We start from the raw sequence: 25,632 nt of genomic DNA, 5'->3' as shown, positions 1-25,632 counted from the left end.
GCTCCCAGTAGCGTCGTGTATTATCATGCTCTTTCAGTATGTGTGCTGGGACACATTTTTCATCATGCACTTTCTTGTCAGGAAGATAAGGCTGGCGGGAGATGTTTTAAGATCCAAAAGGAGAAACTGGAGGAACATATGCACTCTCAATCATCCCAAACAGCTCCCACGTGGACGGATCCCACTTTCATGTTAATGCTTGGTTATTAAGAACGTGTCAGCGTAAACTTCGGCTCAAATTGCATTTAGCACAGTAGCCACACTTATCTTACAATAAAGGGCTTGATGAGTGCAGGGACAAATAGAATCGATTCGCATAGATGTGTTGTTTTAGCCCATCAGTATACCCTGAACAGTACGACTCGTTGGCTCTAAATTGGGTTTCAAAGTTGACATAATTGAGTGTCGGAAGCTTGGAGTCAAGATGTGAGCAGCATACTAAATCTTCATAGACTGACAATGCTGCAGTGTGTTTGATTTTGCACTGGGCTTTGAAACAAGAATTTGTTTGTGGGCCCCAATTTTCTCTTTCATATTATTAATTTATTATTACAGTATTATCAGACCCCCAACGTCACCGCCCCACATACCCACACTCTGTTTACTTGCACTAAAAAACAGTTATTGACTTAGTTTAGTTAACAAGGTTTCTGCATGCAGGTTGTAATTTAGCCAACATTTTGTAAGGAAAAAACTTTAATACGGTTTTTGTTTTTTTTAAAGATGAGGTTAACATATCCTGATGGTGTGATTGAAAAGCAGTTCCCTCTTATATGTGTACACTCTAGGGATGTGATGGTAAACGGTAGTAATAATAACCGCAGTAAAACTCGACGGTTAGTATTATCAATCAATCAATAAATGTCAATTTAATTGAGCCCTAAATCACAAGTATCTCAAAGGGCTGCACAAGCCACAACGACATCCAGATCCCACATCAGGGCAAGAAAAAACTCAACCCAATGGGATACAATGAGAAACCTTTACCATTTTAAATTAAAATGATCAAAAAAAACTGCACTTTGATAAACTCAGGGACTGGCTAAATGGTAACATGAAAACAAGAGACATTAACGTCGCTCCCCATTAGGAAACGACATAACCCTATCTAAACGTATATAAAAGTAGGCCTGTCAAGTGATAAATGTTTTAAATCAGATTAACCACACTCTAATTCTGTGATTAATCATGATTTTTTTTTTTGTCCTGTCCAGCTTCTCAGGCAAATCATATAGTTGATGTAGATGCCCATATCAGCTGTTCAGATTTACTTTACAAAAGAGAAGTGTAGGATACTTCTCTTGTTGCCTTATTTGTATTTGACTTTATTAAATGTATTTATATTATCATTTGGTGCAGCCGGGCCGCAGCAGGAGGGGATAGAAAGAGAAAAAAAAAGAAGACAGAGGGGGAAATTGTGGAGACAAGAGGGGGATTAGACAGAGAGACAAAAACAACAACAGCAAACACAACAATAACAGCAACATCAGCAAATACGACAAGTACAAATATGATGGTAAAATTAATAACAAATAAGCAGTTAGCCAAAATCAAAAATAATACAGAAATGACAATGAGCATTATTACACTACAAATGGAGCAATACAAATACCAATAGAAATAGCGCTATTGATAATGAACAATACCAATACTTTACCTTTATTATCAACAATACAGTTGTTCCAATGCAACAATACATATACGTAATGATAACTTCAGATACGAAAAAATGCAGAAAAATGGAGGGGAAGAAAGAGAAGTAACCTACATTAACCTTGTAGATTGTTATAGTAACAGTAGGTTAAGCTTTGTCAGTGTGCCATGTGTTATACCCAGTTTACCCTAGGGCAACAACATTAATATATGTTTGATGAAACGTGATTATGTGCATGAGTGTATGTATGCATATGTACTTGTATATGTACAGTATGTGTATATGTGTTTGTACAGTGAATGTATATGTACAGTATGTGTATATGCGTTTGTACAGTGAATGTATATGTACAGTATGTGTATATGTATGTTTGTACAGTGAATGTATATGTACAGTATGTGTATATGCATGTTTGTACAGTGAATGTATATGTACAGTATGTGTATATGTATGTTTGAACAGTGAGTGTATATGTACAGTATGTGTATGTTTGTATAATGAACGTGCGTGTGGATGTACAAACTTTGAGTATGTAAATATGTACTGTATTTGTATATGTATGTGGGAGCGTAGGTACCTTGTATGTGTGTATTAATCATGATTAATCACAGGTTATTTGCTTGCATAAATAAAATTTTCTTTTTATTTGGACACAAATGCAATTTTGTAGTTAAAATGTCATATGGGAACTACACTACACATTGGTCATTGATTTGCTCAAAACTTGGTGACAGTAAGTACAGTAAGAATTAAGTGCACATTTGTTTTGTCTTAGATTGAAATATTTTCTGCTTAACTTAATAAAAATAAACATATGTCTTTACAGGGGTGTCCTGCTTAACTTAAAACAGACTAAATTCAGTGTGCAGCTTTATGATAGAGCAGATCTCCAACTTTCATCAACATTTCAATGATGCTTTACTTATGAAGGAGATCTACTCTCAGTGAGGTTATTGTTAGAGATGTCCGATAATGGCTTTTTTGCCGATATCCGATATTCCGATATTGTCCAACTCTTAATTACCGATTCCGATATTAACCGATACCGATATATACAGTCGTGGAATAAACACATTATTATTCCTAATTTTGTTTTGATGCCCCGCTGGATGCATTAAACAATGTAACAAGGTTTTCCAAAATAAATCAACTCAAGTTAAGGAAAAAAATTCCAACATGGCACTGCCATATTTATTATTGAAGTCACAAAGTGCATTCTTTTTTTTAACATGCCTCAAAACAGCAGCTTGGAATTTGGGACATGCTCTCCCTGAGAGAGCATGAGGAGGTTGAGGTTGGGGGGTAGGTGGTAGTGGGGGGTGTATATTGTAGTGTCCCGGAAGAGTTAGTGCTGCAAGGGGTTCTGGGTATTTGTTCTGTTGTGTTTATGTTGTGTTGCGGTGCGGTGCGGATGTTCTCCCCGAAATGTGTTTGTCATTCTTGTTTGGTGTTGGTGCACAGTGTGGTGCATATTTGTAACAGTGTTAAAGTTGTTTATACGGCCACCCTCAGTGTGACCTGTATGGCTGTTGACCAAGTATGCCTTGCAATCGCTTATGTGTGTGAAAAGCCGTAGATATTTTGTGACTGGGCCGGCACGCAAAGGCAGTGCCTTTAAGGTTTATTGGCGCTCTGTACTTCTCCCTACGTCCGTGTACACAGCGGCGTTTTAAAAAGTCATACATTTTACCTTTTGAACCGATAATTTTGAAACTGATACTGATCATTTACGATATTACATTTTAAAGCATTTATCGGCCGATAATATCGGCAGTCCAATATTATCAGACATCCCTAGTTGTTGTCTTTGTGCTATATTGTGTAATTTATCGTTAAATAAAAGCATTGCACAGTCATAGCTCATTAAAGTGGAATAAATGGCACACCGCTGATAGTTTTACCTTGCCACATACCTCTCTTCTACCGAAGGGTGCAGACTGGATGTGCAATATCCTCATTGAATAACGACGTGTGCAACCCCGAGCCAACTGCACTCAGTAACGAAACAAACACGCTCGCATAAATGTTGCGCTTAATGAGACCATAGACAGCAGAACAGTTGTATTTTAGTTTTTATACACTTACTTGAGTTATCTGTTGCACTGACAAGATGCCTGCTCGGTGCCTGTTGGCGACTGTGGCGAAAAGGCCGTGTGACGTCACAAAATACCTTTTTCTTTGAAAGGACCTGGGAACATGAAAACAAAATAAGTTGCCAATTGATAAAAAAAATACTGGACTTGACTGCTTAATACGGAGCGCGGACTTTTGTTTGAAATATAGGATGCTTTCTTTTTCAAGGAATGTTTGGCAACCCTATTTAAGTAGCATTCAGACTAGCGACGCCTTCCTCACGTTCATGTTTCGCGTTAAGATTATATTTTAAACGTAATGTGCGCCGACGATAAGAAAGTTGTTCGCTGCAATACTGACCTAATTACCACAGTTTCATCTAAAGTTTCATCGAGGTTTATTTTGAAGCAAAAGTGGGCGCAGAGCACATCGCTGTAACTATCACCGGTACATACACTTTGATTAATTAACGAGATACATTTTTTTTAATTAATCACTGTGCCCTAATATAAACACATTACTGTCTGAGCAAGTGAGATATTCAATTGTGCACACTGAACCTACAAGCTATGTTCTCTTAGAACAAAGTGATTGTTCTATGCTCAGAGGAATACAAGAGAGAGGTGTTTTTAAGGTGCGTTCAAAGCCCACTCAACAGAGTAGGATGCCACAACACCCGCCAGAAATAATAATTACATATATATATTGTATCCATCCATCCATTTTCTACCGCTTGTCCCTTTCGTGGTTGCGGGGGGTGCTGGAGCCTATCTCAGCTGCACTCGGGCAGAAGGCGGGGTACACCCTGGACAAGTCGCCACTTAATCGCAGGGCCAACACAGATAGACAGACAACATTCCCACTCACATTCACACACTAGGGCCAATTTAGTGTTGCCAATCAACCAGTGACGTGCGGTGAGGTTGATGGCTGGTGAGGCACTGACTTCATCACAGTCAGATTTACAAACATATGAAACCTAAAGAGTATCTTATTCACCATTTGATTGGCAGCAGTTAACGGGTTATGTTTAAAAGCTCATACCAGCATTCTTCCCTGCTTGGCACTCAGCATCAAGGGTTGGAATTGGGGGTTATTAAATCACCAAAAATTATTCCCGGGCGCGGCGCCGCTACTGCCCACTGCTCCCCTCACCTCCCAGGGGGTGATCAAGGGGATGGGTCAAATGCAGAGGACAAATTTCATTACACCTAGTGTGTGTGTGACAATCATTGGTACTTTAACTTAACTTTAACTTTACACATACAAACTGTAGCACACAAAAAAGCACATTTAATTTAAAAAAAACTTTATTATGGTCTTACCTTTACTTATAAAATAAGTCCATGAGCCGCTGTTGTGCTGGATTAATGCACCCCCTAACGAGAGTGTTATATCAACTAAAGCCCTCACTTAAACTTTCCACGTGCAAGATTGAATCTATTTAAAAAAGTGTAACCGAGGGTTTATAAATGTCGCCTATACTGTATGAAACTACAAAATAACAAACACGGAGGCTCCAGTTTACACGAGGACCACTTTATTTACCTTCTTTCAAAAACTTCCGCTCCACTCCAACGTGTCATCACTTCCGCTCTTAGCGCCTTCAAAATAAGAGCTCAAGGCATATACTGTATAACAGCGCATAACAGGAACTTAACATCACAAAGAGGAAAGCCCATAAAAATAGGTTACAAAAGTTATTTAATAAGAAGCCAAAAAGTGCAAAAATAATAATGTTCGTGTTGGAGGAGTTGTGAATTAGGTACACCTGCAGTCTGCAGGTGTACCTAATGTTGTGGCCCTGCAGTCATTCACAACTCCTCCAACACGAACATTATTGTTTTTGCACTTTTTGGCTTCTTATGAAATAACTTTTTTAAATAGATTCAATCTTGTGGGCTTTAGTTGATATAACACTCCCGTCAGGGGTTGCCGTGCAATCTACGGCGGGGGTGCAGGAGGCGAGCCTCAGCCAGTGTGTCTTTTGCAGCCGTTTTATGATCGCTCAGCACAAGAAATACTTTACACTTATACAGTTGTTGACAAAATACACTGTACATTATATACCTCAGCTAACTAAACTATGGAAATGTATAATATAATTCATATAGCAATACGGTCTCACTACACAGCAGGCCAGCAGTTAGCCGAGTCCGCAATCCATGGTGAGGCACAACGCAGTGACGTGCCTCAACTGGCTGCTGTTCACCGCACCGTCTCTTCTCAGTATTTGAACGGCAAATGTGAAAATTCAGCGATTTTAAATAAAAATAATCTACAACGGGTGAAGTTAAATGGAAAATAACTTTATAGTATAATCACTGGATAGATATAACAATTTAATTAAAAAAAATTCTTTTTACATTTTTTTTCTTTCCATGATGGCAGGTGAGGCGGGGCCTCACCTGCCTCTAGTGACTGCACGTCACTGCAATCAACCTATCCCCAGGTGCATGTCTTTGGAGGTGGGAGGAAGCCGGATTATCCGGAGGGAACCCACGCAGTCACGGGGAGAACATGCAAACTCCACACAGAAAGATCCCGAGCTCGGGATTGAACTCAGGACCTTCGTATTGTGAGGCACATGCACTAATAATAATAATAATAGTAATAAATGTTATTTATAAGGCGCCTTTCTGGGCACTCAAGGACATTGTACAAAATCACAACAATAAAATCAAATTGGATAAAAACAACAACAACAAAGAGAAAAGAAAAGATGATTACAATGAATAAGCAGTCAGGAATCGGTGTGTTTTGAGTCTTGATTTGAAGAGGGATATTGAATCTAAGTTGCGAAGGTCTGGTGGTAAAGAGTTCCAAAGAGTTTTGACCGGACTGTCGCAACTGTCTGTCAACCCTTGTTCCACCGTGCTGCCCCTATACATACCGGTACCGAATATGATTCATTAGTATCGCGGTACTATACTAATACCGGTATACCGTACAACCCTAGGTAGGAGTTTAATTATTCGAGGCAGGACAAAAATACAAAAATGTAGACGCTAATAAAGCGTGGAGCCAAAAAACAAAATAGTCGCCAAGGGCGAACAACAAGAAAGTCCTTAAGCGTGGTGAAAACAAGACCAGACGTAAACGTCGCGTAGAGTGAGTATTGACCCAGCGACTTGTGTCGGGTGACTGAAAAATATAAAGGGGAGTGATTAACCAAAACAGCTGGTGGGAACACTAATTACTAAAACAAGGACAGGTGTGGAGACTTAGTGTCAATGGAAACCAAAAGTAAACGAAAGGGAGGAGGTTAGAGCACGGAAACCGATTAAAACATGGGGAAAAAAGCTACTAAACATAAATCAAGCCATGACCCGGGCAACGGATCATGACTATTATTTGCGAGAGCACCAAGGTCGCGAAACAGAGCCACTCTTTGGGCTTACATGCACACACATCCACAGGTGCGTTTCCCACCTCGGCCTTCAGTGATCTTTGACTTCAATGATTACCTCTCAAAATACCATAATTGATGTCACCACATGACCATTGCTGGTGAAATACTATACAGGAACACATTTACGCACTACTGTGAATTGAAGCACATCAACAGTATACAAAACGTGTTATTTTCTGGCGTATTTAAAAATTAATTATAACGCATCAGCAATTAAAACATATACTGTAAATGTTTCTGCTTGGCTTATAGAACTTCCGGTCAATAAAGTTTGATTTAATGTACACACTTATCAAAGATATATTAACTGCCCTGACCACATGATGGCGACAAATACACATGCAACATCTAACGATGTTAATTAAATGACAAGCATGACACACTTTAACAACAAGAGTTTACAACTTTTAGTTGTAACAGAACAGCTACTGTCAACAACTAATTGGCTAGCGCAACTGTCTCTCAACTAGAAGTGTTCTCTAATTCAGTGGTGCCCAACCACCGGGCCGATTGGTACCGTGCCGCACAATAATTATTTTTTTTAATTAAATCAACATAAACAGATATTCACTTAGTATTTCTTTCTTTAAATTATTTATTCAGTATTTTTTTTACTTTAGAAAGTTATATGGTTGAAAACGATAATGATGCCAAAAAACATAAAAAAAGATGGGAAGTCCTCAAAGGCTTATTTTGAAAATGTAATTGTTTTTATATATGATATGCAATCTGTTGTTGTGTTCCCTAATTTAAGTGTACATAAATGAAGGTGTGTGTTGCTGAGTCCGACTTGGACGTGATCTGGACTGTACATGGGTGCTTATTTAGAAAATGTAATTTTGTTTATGGATTGTATGCAATCTGTTGTGTTCCCTGGTTTTCAGTGTACGTGGGTGAAGGTGTGTGTTGCTGAGCCCAACCTGGACATAATCTGAACTGGACCTGGTTTTAAGAACCCTTTTGAACAGTCTGATTTCATTGACAACCTGGTCTGGTGAAGATAAGGTCCTTTTTAAAAAAAAATTAAAAATAAAATAAGATAGATAAATAAATAAATAAACTTTTTCTTGAATAAAAAAGAAAGTAAAACAATATAAAAAACAATTACATAAAAAATAGTAATTAATGAAAATGTTAGTGGACCAGCATCCCTTGCAGACTGCATTGCTCTATATTGTAGGAACAAGAGACAGCCCCTTTTGTGTGAATGAGTGTGGATGAGTGTAAATGGGGGAGGGAGTTTTTTTGGGTTGGTGCACTAATTGTAAGTGTATCTTGTGTTTTTTATGTTGATTTAATTTTTTATTGATTTTTATTTTATTTTTATTAAATCAACATAAAAAACACAAGATACACTTACAATTAGTGCACCAACCCAAAAAACCTCCCTCCCCCATTTACACTCATTCACACTCATTCACACAAAAGGGTTGTTTCTTTCTGTTATTAATATTTCTGGTTCCTACATTACATATCAATATAGATCAATACAGTCTGCAGGGATACAGTCCGTAAAATACCATGAGTAGCCAATCACAGGACGCGTAAATGTCACGTTCAACGTGAGGCCATCTAGAAGGCTTTACTGACAACAACTCGTGATCTGATTGGCTGTCGCAACTGTCTGTCAAATGTTTGTGCCCGTTCACTGACAGTGCACGGACGCCCGCATTGTTGATTCTGAAGGCGTCTGGCAGATTTGGCACAGCATGGCAACATAAGCTAGCTGAATTCTGATTGGATACAAACTAAAACTAAAAACAACAGCACTGGAACGTGCATAATATGACTATGGAAGTCGCTTCCTCGCGGTCCCACTGTCAGACACGGCACCGGAGCCAAGCGCGCAGGTTTAACAAGGGTTTTAATGATAATGTTATCAACAAAAGTTTGCTCTCCTAGTAGAACGTGACTTTTCAGTCACGTCCGTATCCTCTCTCTCTTCCTGCTCCCGGCCGCTTACTGTTAAAGACAACAGATGATTAGATTAACACGTACCACCTGTGAAATCTAATCACCTGCCAGCTGTGTCTCGCCGCCAGGACTGCCACGCCCCCGTCTGATGGTGCTCTGTCCTCAGCACCATGGACAGAGGCGGTGACTTTTGCTCCTGCAAGCAGCACTGGCTACATCTCCCTCCACAATAACATGAATAGAATATGAATCCTTTTAGATATTTAGGGAAAGTAAATAAAAAAATAATTGTATCTTTAATTATGATCATGATTTCTGGTTACATTAGGCCAGCACAGAAGGCCTTGCTGGCCCTAACGGCACACCACTGCAGAAAATACACGCCACTTACACACGTAGCCCACATTGCTTTTTTATCTCCCTTTTACCCTCATGTTTACCATTTATCCTACTTTTTTACGGGGCGCCGCCCATGTGGCGACTCGATAAGTATGTATTTGTACCTAAAATGTAATATGTTGTTCTTTTTTTGGAACAGAAGAATAGAATAGAAGAAACACCTTTATAGTCATTATACACGGTATAATGAAATTTGGAGAGCAGCTCCGTAGGCACACACATAAATAGCACAAAGTAAAAGTATAAATACACGGTATAAAAACACAGACAGGTAAACAGAGAAAAGGTAGTGGGAGTCTGAAGGATGAGTGCAATTAAACAGCTTCCATTAGTGCAGTGTTTTTTAACCACTGTGCCGCGGCACACTAGTGTGCCGTGAGATACAGCCTGGTGTGCCGTGGGAGATTATCTATTTTCACCTATTTGGGTTAAAAATATTTTTTGCAAACCAGTAATTATAGTCTGCAAATGATGTGTTGTTGTTGAGTGTCGGTGCTGTCTAGAGCTCGGCAGAGTAACCGTGTAATACTCTTCCATATCAGCAGGTGGCAGCCGGTAGCTAATTGCTTTGTAGATGTCGGAAACAGCCGGAGGCAGCGTGCAGGTAAAAAGGTGTCTAAAGCTTAAACCAAAAATAAACAAAAGGTAAGTGCCCCTAAGAAAAGGCATTGAAGCTTAGGGAAGGTTATGCAGAACGAAACTAAAACTGAACTGACTACTAAGTAAACAAAAACAGAATGCTGGACGACAGCAAAGACTTACTGTGGAGCAAAGACGACGTCCACAACGTACATCCGGACATGACATGACGATCCACAATGTCCCCACAAAGAATGATAAAAACAACTGAAATATTCTCGATTGCTAAAACAAAGTAGACGTGGGAAATATCGCTCAAAGGAAGACATGAAACTGCTACAGGAAAATCCCCAAAAAAGAGGAAAAAAACACCAAAATAAAGTTAAAAGTTAAAGTTAAAGTACCAATGATTGTCACACACACACTAGGTGTGGCGAAATTATTCTCTGCATTTGACCCATCACCCTTGATCACCCCCTGGGAGGTGAGGGGAGCAGTGGGCAGCAGCGGTGGCCGCGCCCGGGAATCATTTTTGGTGAAATAGGAGAGCAAGACAAGAACTAAAACACTACACACAGGAAAACACCAAAAAACTCCAAATAAGTCACGGTGTGATGTGACAGGTCATGAGACAAGAGCTATAGTGATGTATGGTTGGTTATGGTTTAGATTAATATCCAACAATTGTGACAACGACTTTTTACTGTCAACTGAGTTTCGTTTTTTAATGATTTCTGCTGGTGGTGTGCCTCCGGATTTTTTCAACGGAAAAAATGTGCCTTGGCTCAAAAAAAGGTTAAAAAAAAACACTGCATTAGTGCACATGTGCATTGAGTATAGTGACAGCTTTGGGAAAGAAGTTGTCCCTGAGTCTGTTTTTGGACCTGAAGCGCCTGCCATTGGGCAACCGGTTAAAAAGATGGGAGCCAGGGTGTGTGGTGTCCTCTTGGCTTAATCCCTCTTGGTGTTATCGCCCTGTTTTTTTTCTATCACCTAAAATGCCTCATTATATTTTATATTATCTGTTTTTATGTTGCAGACTGTCCAGTTCCCAGAACATCAATATTCAAGTTCTTGGCACTAGTACTATTCTCATGATTCCAAGTGTCACTGAAGAGGATTATGGGAAATATACCTGTGTGGCCTCAAACCGACTGGGTGTCCAGAACGCCAGCCTCTTCCTCTATAGTGAGTATGAACTCTATTTTCTATTCATCGCTCAGCTCGTGTGGACAGGAGTGCATTCCCACTGTGATTGAATAAAGCATGATTAATGTTGTTTTCTTAGTGCCATATTATATCTGTGATATTGTTATGGGTGAACATAATCAGTCATTGTAGGGCAGCGGTGTCCAAAAAGTTGCCAGGGCACAACAACTTTACAACAAAAAGCCACAACTAGGGTTGTCCCGATACTAATATTTTGGTACCGGTACCAAAATGTACTTCGATACTTTTCGAAATAAAGGGGACCACAAAAAAATGACATTATAGGCTTTATTTTCATAAAAAATCTTATGGTACATTAAACATATGTTTCTTATTGCAATTTTGTCCTTAAATAAAATAGTGAACATACGAGACAACTTTTCTTTTAGTAGTAAGTAAACAAACAAATGCTCCTAATTTAGCTGCTGACATATGCAGTAACATTTTGTGTCATTTCTCATTCTATTATTTTGTCAAAATGATTAAGGACAAGCTGTAAAAATGTATTATTAATCCACATGTTAATATCTGCTTACTTTCTCTTTCAACATGTTCTATATACACTTCTGTTAAAATGTAATAATGACTTATTCGTTACAGGATCATACATTGGTCATATTCAAAGTCCAGGGACATATTTCCTGAGTTTATAAACATAATATAAATTTAAAAAATAAATAAAAATAGATTTTGTGATGCTAAAAAATAACAATGTAATCACTGTAGTATCGACTAGATACGCTCCTGTACTTTGTATAATTACAGTGGCTGTTAAGTGTAGATCCACCCCTGGCATTTGTTTACATTCAAGAACTGTACTTTTTAGAGGCGGTATAGTACCGAATATGATCGCGGTACTATACTAGTACTGGTATACCGTAAAACCCTAGCCACAACACAACAACTTAAAACCACAATACAACAACATAAAGCCACAACACAACAACTTTCAGCCACATCCCGGTTGCAAAAGCCACAACAAATGCAACCGCCACGAGGCAACAATCATAAGCCACAACACAACAACATGAAGCCACAACACAAAAACATGAAGCAACTTTTGCTGTCGTGTTTAGGCTGAAAGTTGTTTGTGTTTTAGATGTATGTTGTTGTGTAGTGGTGTTTGTATTTGTTGTGGCGTCCGCAGTTGTTGTGACTTTTGTGAGCACATTTTTATTGGCACTCGGCACATTGTAGAAATAAAATAAAGCAACATCAAGAACAATTGCAAAAAAAACAAAAAATTATTTATATACAGTATAATTATGTGTGTATATATATACACACATATATATATATATATATATATATATATATATATATATATGCATGAATTAAATTAGGCCATTACCATTATGTAAACCACTCTGCACACTTAAATTGCTCAAATTGCAACAATTCTTTCATGCATGTGTTATTGTTTTTTGGTTTTTTTTAGCAGCATTTAAGTGATTGTAGCATTTTTAATTTTCAGCGTTTGAGTTGTTTTGGTCACACAATACTGAATTAATATTTCTATGAAACACAACAGAATACTGTACTGTTTGTACCTGTTTATGTTATGACATCATAGACATCACTTGTTATGCTATTTTTGTACACTGTACTCAGAGACATAATTTGGAAAACTACATTAAAGTAAAGTAGTTGTGATTATTTTCAGCTCCTGAAAATAAATAAATAAATGATAAATGGGTTATACTTGTATAGCGCTTTTCTACCTTCAAGGTACTCAAAGCGCTTTGACGGTATTTCCACATTCACCCATTCACACACACATTCACACTATTATTTTCTTCACATTGTGCAGGTTTAATCATACAAGCTTCAGTGTATGTTTCTCTTGACCTCAACTCTAAGAAAGGCTTTTGGCTGTTTTTACTCTGTCAAAATAGCTCTAAAGAAAAAGGTTAGGAATGAGGATTTTCAACTGCAGTAACAACCTTTGTCCACCAAGTGGCGTTAAACTCTTCCTTAGTTTGTTAAGCAATAGAAACAAAATCCTACAATAGAATGTCCACTCTTTTTCCACCGAGGTCGACACACTGAAAATTAAAGGACAGGGCCATTAAAAAATGTTAAATTATATATATATATATATATATATATATATATATATATATATATATATATATATATATATATATATATATATATATATATATATATAGTTATTTTCATGACTATTTACATTGTGTATTGTCTTTGAAGGCATCAAAACTATGACACCTGTGAAGTGAAAAACATTTCTGGTGACTACCTCTTTAAGCTCATAGAAAGAATGTCAAGAGTGTGCAAAGCAGTAATCAGAGCAAAGGGTGGCTATTTTGAAGAAACTAGAATATAAAACATGTTTTGCAGTTATTTCACCTTTTGTTGTTAAGTACATAAGTCCACATGTGTTTATTCAGAGGTGTGTCCAAACTTTTGGGCTACAATGTGTGTGTGTGTGTGTGTGTGTGTGTGTGTGTGTGTGTGTGTGTGTGTGTGTGTGTGTGTGTGTGTGTGTGTGTGTGTGTGTGTGTGTGTGTGTGTGTGTGTGTGTGTGTGTGTGTGTGTGTGTGTGTGTGTTTGTGTGTATATATATGCATATATACACACACATATATATATATGTGTGTATATATACTGCGTATATGTGTATATAGCTATACATCTATATATATGTACGTATATATAGATGTATGTATATGATATATGTAGATGTACATATATATGTATGTATGTATATATATTTATGTATATACATTTATATACATATATGTATATATGCATATATATATATATATATCATATATTTATATATGCATATATATGTATATATGTATGTATATATGTATATATTTATATACATAAAGTTCATTGGTTCTTGAATGCACCACATTTATTTATAAATAGAGAGAGAGAGAGAGAGAGAGAGAGAGAGAGAGAGAGAGAGAGATTTGTATGTACATTTTCTATTTTTTTTTTTTTTTTTTAATGACCATGTCCTTTAATTTTTTTAATGTGTCGACCTCGATGGAAAAAGAGTGGACATTATATTGTAGGATTTTGTTTCTATGGCTTAACAAACTAAGGAAGGGTTTAACGCCACTTGGTGGACAAAGAGCGTTACTGCAGTTGGAAATCCTCATTCCTAACCTTTTTCTTTAGTGCTACTTTACAGAGTAAAAACAGCCAAAAGCCCTTCTTAGCGTTGGGGTCAAGAGAAACATGTTAAGAAAATAATATATTAAAAAACAGTATTTTATGGAGCTTAAAATAATCATATTTTATATTATATATATTTTCATACTTTAATGTAGTTTTCCAAATTATGTCTCTGGATACGGTGTAAAAAAAAATAGCATAACAAGTGATGTCTATGATGTCATAACATAAACATGTATACACAGTACAGTATTATGTTGTGTTTCATAGAAATATAAAATTCAGTATTGTGTGACCAAAACAACTCAAACGCTGAAAATTAAAAACGCTACAATCACTTAAATGCGGCTAAACTAAAATAAAATAAAAAACAATAACACATGCATGAGAGAATTGTTGCAATTTAAGCTCCTACAGTGAGTGTGCAAACAGGAATCAAATTATGCTCCAGAATTGTTAGTTTTTGGAGGGAATAGAGGAGTTCCCAACTTCCAAGACAAGACCTAGGCTTTTTCTCTTAAGTAGTTTTGTCAAATGTCACATTGTCAGTACAAACCAATGTAAGTAAAAACATGTTTCCCAATAAAGACTATAAACAGTCAATAAACATTATTTTGTACGTATTATTGAAGCATTGCAGGGGTTGCTTTTGGCTTCCCAGCATGCCTTGCAGGACTTTTTTAAACGGTCATTGAACTTCCCTGAAATAGTTGGCGTTAGTATTTGTTTTTATCTTTCCTCGCAGTAAAATAGTCATTGATGTGTCATCTACCTTTTGTGTGTTAAATTTCGCTACGCGATGGCTGTAGTGTTTATTTAATTTTCATACCGTGAGTTAAATAAGTCATAGCAGTTTCCAAGTTCATTGTCAAACTTACTCTAAAGTTTCTGATTGGCTATCAGCAGGAGTTCTTACTTTTTGACTTCGGGGCCTAACTTTTTCATTCCAGGGCACCCACGTCCGACTCAAATATTAACATTGAATTAATAATCTTACTCTTGATTCTAATTCTATTCAATAAATTAAATCCCCCCATGCGCACGAGAGACTTTCTCGTGCGCACGAGATACATGTTTAGAAAATAAAATAAAAAAAGATTATAAAAAAAAATCCCCCATGCGCACGAGAAACTTTCTCGTGCGCATGACATACATGTCTAAAAAAAAAAGTATTACTTTTTTTTTTTTAAATGTTATAACTTTATAAAAAGTTTCTCGTGCGCACGAGATACATGTCTAAAAAAATTTTTTTTTTAAAGATTTTAAAAAAAGAATTCCCCCATGTCCCTTTAACACGAGGGTGTTACTGATTTTCAGGACAACATTTGGCTTGAGTATTTGAATTTTTTCCATCCAAAATCCGACCAAAACCCTGGTCACGGTCGCTGCAAATTACACTCCTCTCGCTTGGTCCATCCCTTTTTATGTGAGCGAAATTGAGTGGAGAGGTACATATTTTTCTCATATTCCCATCACGTGGAAATGTATGCAGGCTGACCCCTAGACATATTGGATCGTTCCTTCAAATAATGTGCAAAGATATCGTGATTCGGGACCAAAATGCTACAAAAATACATGACATTTTTCCATTCTTCTGCAGGTGAGGTCATTTTGGAGCTAAAAGTGGGCGTTACTAAAAGTGCTAAATCTCGTTAGAAAACAAGTCTAAAATCACCACTGTGTCTATTTTACCTGTAGACATCATTTTTAGGTCCAGGAATATGAAACAAGTGCTAATGTTGTCAGCATGAGAGGAGCGCTTCAAGCTGCCTTTTATCCAAATGTACCCATTAAGGTAAATAAAGGCACTCTCTTCTGATTCTATCTCTCCTTTTCTCTGTGTGCAGGACCCGGAACAGGCCGCGATATCAACGGCTCTGCCTGCGTCTCTCAATCACTGTGGCTGTTCCTGGCCTGCTTTGCCTGCCTTCTCTTCAAGTGTTAATACTTCTCCTTTTCTCCTCCTCCTCCTCTTTCCTTCCACTCGGCCTTTCAACCTTTCCTTCCTTCTGCTCTCCTCCTACTCACCGACATCCTTACCGCTACCTGATCACCGACCTTACAGCCCCCAGACTGTTTGCATTATTACAAAAAACCTTATGTGCTGTCAAACACTGCTTAAAGATATTATGTGTCGGGTCATGAGTAAAACGCTATAGAAGCAAGAAGAAAAAAAAAACAGATATGAAGGACAGAACAAGCAAACAGTGCTCTTTGAAAAAAAAAAAAATGTGTTGCTCTTTTTAATATGTATGCACTTCTTTGTTTCTGCTATATATCTTGTCTGTGAGGTCTGGGTGAGGTTTAGGGTTTGTTGTACTTCTATGTCTTATGGAATTGAACGCAAAGGTGCCCCACTTAGGAGGATGCCAACAATCATTTGTCTTTAGAAAATTCCCAGAACCGCGTTATTAGAAATTAAATATAATATTTTATCGCTATCCAGTGCGTTATTGAGGTGCAAGAATCTGCCAAATATGACACGGAGAGAAAGTCAAAGTAAGTTTCTGGATGCAGCATTCATGTTTTCATATGGAGCTCCAGTAGATACGGACAACAACAAAATAATTCCATTTTTTTTTTTTTTGCACCAGGTCTTTAACGAGGCCCTGCGATGAGGTGGCGACTTGTCCAGGGTGTACACCGCCTTCCGCCCGATTGTAGCTGAGATAGGCTCCAGCGCCCCCCGTGACCCCAAAAGGGAATAAGCGGTAGAAAATGGATGGATGGTCTTTAACGATTGTGCACATTATTCTCATGGCAAATAAAAACTAGGTCTATTAGGAGTCTCACGGATGGGTCACATGTTAGGTCCATACTTGCCAACCTTGAGACCTCAGATTTCGGGAGGTGGAGGGGCGTGGTCGGGGAGGGCGTGGTTGGGGGGCGTGGTTGGGGGGCGTGGTTAAGAGGGGAGGAGTATATTTACAGCTAGAATTCACCAATTCAAGTATTTCTTATATATATATATATATATATATATATATGAAATACTTGACTTGGTGAATTATATATATATATATATATATATATATATATATATATATGAAATACTTGACTTGGTGAATTATATATATATACATATATATATATATATATATATATATATATATATATATATATATATATATATATATATATATATATATATATATATATATATATATATAAATAAGACAAATACTTGAATTTCAGTGTTCATTTATTTACACATATACACACACATAACACTCATCTACTCATTGTTGAGTTAAGGGTTGAATTGTCCATCCTTGTTCTATTCTCTGTCACTATTTTTCTAACCATGCTGAACACCCTTTCTGATGATGCATTCTGCTTTGTCTCCTTGTTGTGTGCGCAGTTGTGCACTTCACTCTCTAAAAGCCCTAGATGTTATTGTCACATATGCATGTACAGTAGATGGCAGTATTGTCCTGTTTAAGAGTGTCACAACATTGCTGTTTACGGCAGACGAACTGCTTTACGGTAGACGAAAACGTGACTGCTGTTGTTGTGTGTTGTTACGGCGCTGGGAGGACGTTAATGAAACTGCCTAACAATAAACCCACATGAGAAACCAAGAACTCGCCCTCGATCATTCTACAGTTTTAACGTGATTGGGCAGGCACGCTGTTTATATTGTGGGAAAGCGGACGTGAAAACAGGCTGTCGACACGTCACTCAGGTCCGCATGAATTTCGGGAGATTTTCGGGAGAAATTTTGTCCCGGGAGGTTTTCGGGAGAGGCGCTGAATTCCGGGAGTCTCCCGGAAAATCCGGGAGGGTTGGCAAGTATGGTTAGGTCAAAAAGAACTACGGCGGTACCTCGTTTGTTTTTGTTTATTTAGCAATCTCTTCCGAAAGGGCAGACAATAACCGAAGCAGTTGTTGCCAGAAGAAATCATCCAGACACCCACAAATATGATCAGAAAAGACACGGTTCGTTAGGCGCATGGTTTTCATCCAAGACCGAGTTATAGGAAAAGTAGGGTCTACGAAAACCCAAGGTACCACTGTATCGTCTTTTTTCTACTTTATTCGGCTATTCGTTTTGATGCCTGAAATGTTTTTTGAAAAAGCCCATGTTGTCGTTTCTGTCAGTGCTGAAAATGGTGATGTGTGTTAAAGTGAGTTAAGGGTATTTCACAACCCAAACAACAAAGGTGCTGATCAAGAAAATGAACTTCTTTGGCAAAGTTCCTGTACTGCACCATCGGCGATGCTTTAGTTACATACTCTAAGGCCCCTTCTACACTATGGTTATCCAGGGTAAATCCCACCTAACCTTATCCTTGTCCACACACACACAATACTCGTTTAAGACCCCCTCCTCCGTCTGCCAGCTAAAGGGACAATAAGATTTGTTGCTGGTTGTTATGGAATCAAATACTAATTTCACTCACTGAAATACAAAACAAAAATGTATTTCCAGGATTATTTTGTTGATGTTCTGTCTCTCTTAGTTACAGTAAACCTACAGAAAATGTGATCTAAATGTAAGGGGGGAAAATTTCACAAAATCATGATTTCCCTCACTGTTATGTCGTATTCATTCAATGTGCTTTTGTTCGCAATTGTGTCAATATTTTTTATACGCTTAAAGACACATCGCCCTCTAGTGGCCTGGCATGCATAATAATTTGCCAGGTCTGTATGTGTGTGTGAAACTTTTTCAGAAACATGAAAGAAAATGTTCCCGTTTTGTACAAATTTATGTTGTGTGTTTACACATTTCCACTCCAAAAACAGACATGCAGACACATACCATACGCAATTTTTTGTCTTTGAGCGATGGTGGTACCTCGGTTTTTCGTTAGTAATCCGTTCAAAAAGTTCTGGCGAAAACTGAATTGTAAAATTGTAAAAAAAAAGTTACGTTCCTTTCACAATAAAAACACCTAATAGCTCACTTGCCAGAATTTTACCTTAAATATAACAGTTTTCCATTTACAATAATTTTCACACTAAAAAAAAAGGCAGCTCATTCGCCAGAATTTTTGCCTAAAAATAACAGTGGTACCAATTTTTTTCCATTTACAGTAATGCACAATAAAAACAATTGTAGATCTTGCAGGGGGGAAACAGAAGCTCAGCCGCCAGAATTTTACTGTACAAAATAACAGTGGTACCGTTTTTCAATTCACAGTAATTTGGTAAATAAATCACCGTTTTTTGTTTTTTTACTGTACAACTTATATATAATTTTTTTTACATTGTACGAAAAATAAAAAATAAAAATTCCCATAAGTAGTCAATTACTGTTCCAGGCACCCAGAAGTATTGACAGAAAACACATTTTAACAGAGAATAACTAAAGTTTTACATACAGTAAACACTCATTTATTGCTGTAAATTTGTTCCTGGCCTGGTAAGGTATGAATTTTTCATTAATAAATCAAATATTTTGATATCTAAAAATTAAAAAAAAAAACTGTTTATGACCTTTTTAATATTATGACAACCCTCTAGATATGTTTAATCTATTATAGTAATGCTGCTTGAGGCGGAGCCAATCAGTGGCCACGATACTGAAGAGCATGCCCGGATTTGTTTGGTCTCATCTACTGTACAATATTTTTAATTAATTTAGCCATTTTTAAATGTTGAATTTAGGCCAAAAATACATAGATAATGCTTAAAAAAAATGTATAAAGCCACAATCTTTGAAGCATGATAGTACCCTTACAAATGTATACTTTCTTCCAATCCGTGGAATCCGAGAAAATGATTATGATAGTACAAATTAAGAATGTCATCATATAAGTTAATGTACATACATATTGCTCCGTTAGAGAACTCCATCAGTAACTTGTTGCAGTGCACCAACAACCTTGTTGGCCTCCACTTCCAGGCAGCTTGCACACTTCGCTCCATGCAGTACTCCAGTACAGTACAGTACAGTACACTTCAGTACAGTGCACTGAAGTACGCCCAACCTGCTTCGTGCTCATAAACTTCCTCCAATGTTGCAGTTTGGATGAAAATGTATGACACCAATGAATGACTTCTAACTTTCAAAGAACTGTGTGTTTTCTAAAGCAATTATACTGAACATGTATGATACTATTAGTGATAATGAGGTATGTGTTTGTTTTCCACACCTCATTGATTTCAGTTATACATACATATATACTTGAATCCAATGTCCTTATATAAGATCATTTCACGTGTCATGTTTCTCACTCTTGTAGATTCCTTACACTTGTAATCCAGATAAATCATCGCCCCCAGTTGCAAGATCAAGTGTTGTGTGGGTATTGTTTTACCTGCCTTTGAGCAACGGAATGTCAATCTACAGTTGGAGAAATTCAAAATGAGACCTGCGAAAATGAATGTGTTTTCCTGTCATGATACAACACAAAAGCTGAGTATTGATTTTTTTTTTTTTGTATTATTATTCGAGAAATTTGACTGGTGTTTATTTAGGATCTGTAAACAAACAGCTGACATGGCATTTCTTCCACAGAACCAAGTGTTCAGCTCAGGTCCATTGCTTGCTGGTCATATTTGCATTGCTTGGGGGGGGGGGATTACAGTACAGTAAAACACTTGTGTACAGTAGTAGTACTATTGAAAATTTCTTTCCCTATGACTGTGTGATATTGGAGAGTTGGTAAAGCTGTCTGATCCAGTTTTCAATTCATATGAGCATTTATACGTCTGCATTACACATCTCCAAAAATAAGAGTTGTTTTCAATGAGTTTGTCATCTCGCACAATTTCTTTATGTATTTTTGACCAAAATGTAAAATACGCTTATTTTACAATATTCGCATCTTGTACCGTATTTTCCGGACTATAAAGCGCATAGCCGCACCTAAATTTTAAAATATACAAATATGTTTCCATATATTAGCCGCACCGGACTATAAGCACCATATATATAGGTTGCGAAACAAGTTATTTACACAGAATAAATGTGTTAATGTTTATTTACATACCTTAATTGTTTCCAAACGGTGCCTGTAACGCGGCAGTAAAACGGCTGATCAAAACAGAACAGAAGTCATCGTCATGGACCCACTAGCTGCGGAAGCTAACTCTCCAATCAGCTAAACCGACTCAATAACTCTGCGGTGGTGTTTTGGTGAATTTACGAAACTGAAACAATACAAAAAGAATGCAATTGTAAGTTAATAATGCTAACACAGACACTCAAAGTTATAGCATATTAGCTAATGCTAACCACACTATATTGAATACATTACAATAGCACATACAAATATGCCTGAAAACACTACTATCAAACGTGACGGTTTAGTAAGTATGAATTGTTTTAGTTATATCGTAAAACTTACAAACGTTGCTTGAATGAAGAAAGAGTAGGAACGCTATGGACGACTTGTAGACAGAACGGCACATGTACTTCCGGTTCAAGGCACTAAACAGAAGTGGCCTAGTGGTTAGAGTGTCCGCCCTGAGATCGGTAGGTTGTGAGTTCAATATAAAAATGGGACCCATTACCTCCCTGCTTGGCACTCAGCATCAAGTGTTGGAATTGGGGGTTAAATCACCAAAAATTATTCCCGGGCGCGGCACCGCTGCAGCCCACTGCTCCCCTCACCTCCCAGGGGGTGAACAATGGGATGGGTTGAATGCAGAGGACAAATTTCACCACATCTAGTGTGTGTGTGACAATCATTGGTACTTTAACTTTAACTTAAATACTGTCGACGTTCAACCCGCAGCACCTGCAGTGAGCGAACTCGTCCAAAAGATAACGCCATAGCACAAGCAATAACACATTTTCAATGTCTCTGTCTGTGTTTTATAAAAACTATTTGTTGAATACAAAACATTAGGGCCGCACCGTTGTATAAGCCGCAGGGTGTAGGAAAAAGTACCGGCTTATAGTCCGGAAAATGCGGTACTTTCTGGTGTTTTACAGGTGCATCCGCATGAAGAGACCCCAACAGACTACCAAAGAATTTAAAATATAATTATTAGTCTCAGTTACAGAGCAGAACATCAGAAACAATTGGGTGTAACGCCTTTAAGGAGCCTTTCACAAGTCACATGGGAGTCGAACCAGCACCCAAGGTGCTCAAAGGCCACTCTACCCCTTTAGCCCTGCCATACTAAAAGATTTGCAATTTTTTTTTTTTCTTTGTTGTGTGCTGCAGTTCACAAAAATGAAGTGTTGATAATGTTAATGATATGTTGAATGCTTTCATTTTGTGCCCATTGTTATTCTGAGCAGATAAGCTGTTATCTTTTTGTGAAAAAGAAACTAATAAATATTCATCAGAAAACTGTAATTTTTCTGCAATTTTAAAATTGGTCCAAGACAATTTGACAAATGGGCCGCTCCACCAAATCGCTGTCATGTAGGGGGGAAAAAATCTTTAAATATAATAATGCCACTTAAAATGTTTATTGGCCTATCTAAGTATATTTTATTTTTGTACAAGGTTCCTAAGTGGAAGACGACCTAATTGAGTAACAGGACTGAAATAAACAGGAGTGAGATTTGTGCATAGAGTTAGCAAATACATGCAGGGGTTGACACTAATACTGTATATCAACAAAAAATAATATTTAGGGGAAAAAATAATTTAGGTGAAAGGAATGTGCTGAAATTATAAGTCCTCTAGTGTAGTGATAGTTTAAATATTGAATATCCAGAAAAATAATTGAGTAAATTTACTTTTGGTCTTTCCAAGGCAAAAGCCTTCATAAGATCTAAAATGATGCGACTTACTGTGGACCATGGAACTTTTGGAATATGTCACATTTTTCATAAGGGGTAGTAACAGTACTGAGTTAAAAACCCAGGGACTAAATAGGGCTGGGAATAGGCAAGGAGTTCTCGAAACGATACGTATTGAGTCACAATACGATACAGTATGGTGATATTGTGAAATGTTATCATAATATAGCTTAAAATACATGTTGTATATACAGTATGTACTCTAGAAGAGTGATTCTCAAACTGTGGTAGTGGTACACGGGCTCGATCTGGTGGTATGCCAAAGAATCACTTAATTAGATATTCAAACACAGTGTTACTGTTCAAACTGTGTGTAATGTTACAAAAAGATTAAATATAAAACCTCTGCCTTGTTTTTAATAAATGTTTAGGCCTACTACGCTACTATATTTTAATATTGGTCATTATGGTGGTACTTGGAGAGTATTCTTTTGACAAACTGAGTCAAAAAACAATGTCTGAGTTACAATCAGCCCAAAACATGACAAGAAAAATGTATGATAATAAATAAAATGTAGATAATAATCTAAAAAAGTATATTAAAGCATCAAAAATTATAATGTTAAAAAAAAAAAGTACCATATTTCCCTATTGATATTTTTTCCCCACACACTTCAGTCAATCAATCAATGTTTATTTATATAGCCCTAAATCACAAGTGTCTCAAAGGGCTGCACAAGCCACAACGACATCCTCGGTACAAAGCCCACATAAGGGCAAGGAAAAACTCACCCCAGTGGGACGTCGATGTGAATGACTATGAGAAACCTTGGAGAGGACCGCATATGTGGGTAACCCCCCCCCCCCTCTAGGGGAGACCGAATGCAATGGATGTCGAGTGGGTCTGACATAATATTGTGAGAGTCCAGTCCATAGTGGATCCAACATAATAGTAAGAGTCCAGTCCATAGTGGGGCCAGCAGGACACCATCCCGAGCGGAGACGGGTCAGCAGCGCAGAGATGTTCCCAGCCGATGCACAGGCGAGCGGTCCACCCCGGGTCCCGACTCTAGACTGCCAGCACTTCATCCATGGCCACCGGACCTGTGCCCCGCCCCCCCTCACCCCCCCTCCACAAGGAAGAGGGGAGCAGAGGAGAAAAGAAAAGAAACGGCAGATCAACTGGTCTAAAAGGGGGGTCTATTTAAAGGCTAGAGTATACAAATGAGTTTTAAGATGGGACTTAAATGCTTCTACTGAGGTAGCATCTGTAATTGTTACCGGGAGGGCATTCCATAGTACTGGAGCCCGAATAGAAAACGCTCTATAGCCCGCAGACTTTTTTTGGGCTCTGGGAATCACTAATAAGCCGGAGTTCTTTGAACGCAGATTTCTTGCCGGGACATATGGTACAATACAATCGACAAGATAGGACGGAGCTAGATCGTGTAGTATTTTATACGTAAGTAGTAAAACCTTAAAGTCACATCTTAAGTGCACAGGAAGCCAGTGCAGGTGAGCCAGTATAGGCGTAATATGATCAAACTTTCTTGTTCTTGTCAAAAGTCTAGCAGCCGCATTTTGTACCAACTGTAATCTTTTAATGCTAGACATAGGGAGACCCGAAAATAATACGTTACAGTAGTCGAGACGAGACGTAACAAACGCATGAATAATGATCTCAGCGTCGCTAGTGGATAAAATAGAACGAATTTTAGCAATATTACGGAGATGAAAGAAGGCCGTTTTAGTAACACTCTTAATGTGTGACTCAAACGAGAGAGTTGGGTCGAAGATAATACCAAGATTCTTTACTGATTCGCCTTGTGTAATTGTTTGGTTGTCAAATGTGAAGGTGGTATTATTAAATAAATGTCGGTGTTTAGCAGGACCGATAATCAGCATTTCCGTTTTCTTGGCGTTGAGTTGCAAGAAGTTAGCGGACATCCATTGTTTAATTTCATTAAGACACGCCTCCAGCTGACTACAGTCCGGCGTGTTGGTCAGCTTTAGGGGCATGTAGAGTTGGGTGTCATCAGCATAACAATGAAAGCTAACACCGTATTTGCGTATGATGTCGCCTAGCGGCAGCATGTAAATACTAAAGAGTGCAGGGCCAAGAACCGAACCCTGAGGAACTCCGCACGTTACCTTAACATAGTCCGAGGTCACATTATTATGGGAGACACATTGCATCCTGTCAGTAAGATAAGAGTTAAACCACGACAAAGCTAAGTCTGACATACCAATACGTGTTTTGATACGCTCTAATAAAATATTATGATCGACGGTATCGAAAGCAGCGCTAAGATCAAGAAGCAGCAACATAGATGACGCATCAGAATCCATCGTTAGCAGTAGATCATTAGTCATTTTTGCGAGGGCTGTCTCCGTAGAGTGATTTGCCCTGAAACCGGATTGAAAAGGTTCACAGAGATTGTTAGACACTAAGTGTTCATTTAGCTGCTGTGTGACAATTTTTTCGAGGATTTTCAAAATAAACACAAAAAAGTGTAAACAGTCAGAAGATATTAAAATCATCGATGCCTTATGAAACACACAAAGTGATACTGTTCCCCTCAACACCTCGAT

At 37.9% G+C, this 25,632-nt stretch overlaps 1 protein-coding gene across 3 annotated transcripts in view; it reads left to right on the top strand.

Moving 5' to 3' along the window:
- Positions 1-17,241, top strand: part of lsamp (limbic system associated membrane protein) — a 1,017,468-nt gene extending 1,000,227 nt beyond the window's left edge. For all 3 annotated transcript variants that reach the window (XM_061925611.1, XM_061925610.2, XM_061925609.1), the window contains 2 exons: positions 11,071-11,219; positions 16,238-17,241. In XM_061925611.1, the coding sequence (XP_061781595.1) occupies positions 11,071-11,219; positions 16,238-16,335 (247 nt within the window). In that variant the 3' untranslated portion in view covers positions 16,336-17,241. The remainder of the gene's footprint in view (positions 1-11,070; positions 11,220-16,237) is intronic.
- The last annotated feature ends 8,391 nt before the right edge of the window (positions 17,242-25,632 follow it).

Source organism: Nerophis lumbriciformis, linkage group LG30 (genome assembly GCF_033978685.3).
Source record: "Nerophis lumbriciformis linkage group LG30, RoL_Nlum_v2.1, whole genome shotgun sequence".
Lineage (NCBI taxonomy): Eukaryota > Metazoa > Chordata > Actinopteri > Syngnathiformes > Syngnathidae > Nerophis > Nerophis lumbriciformis.
Note: the sequence above shows the minus strand (reverse complement) of the source record. Positions and strands in the feature narration are given on the sequence as shown.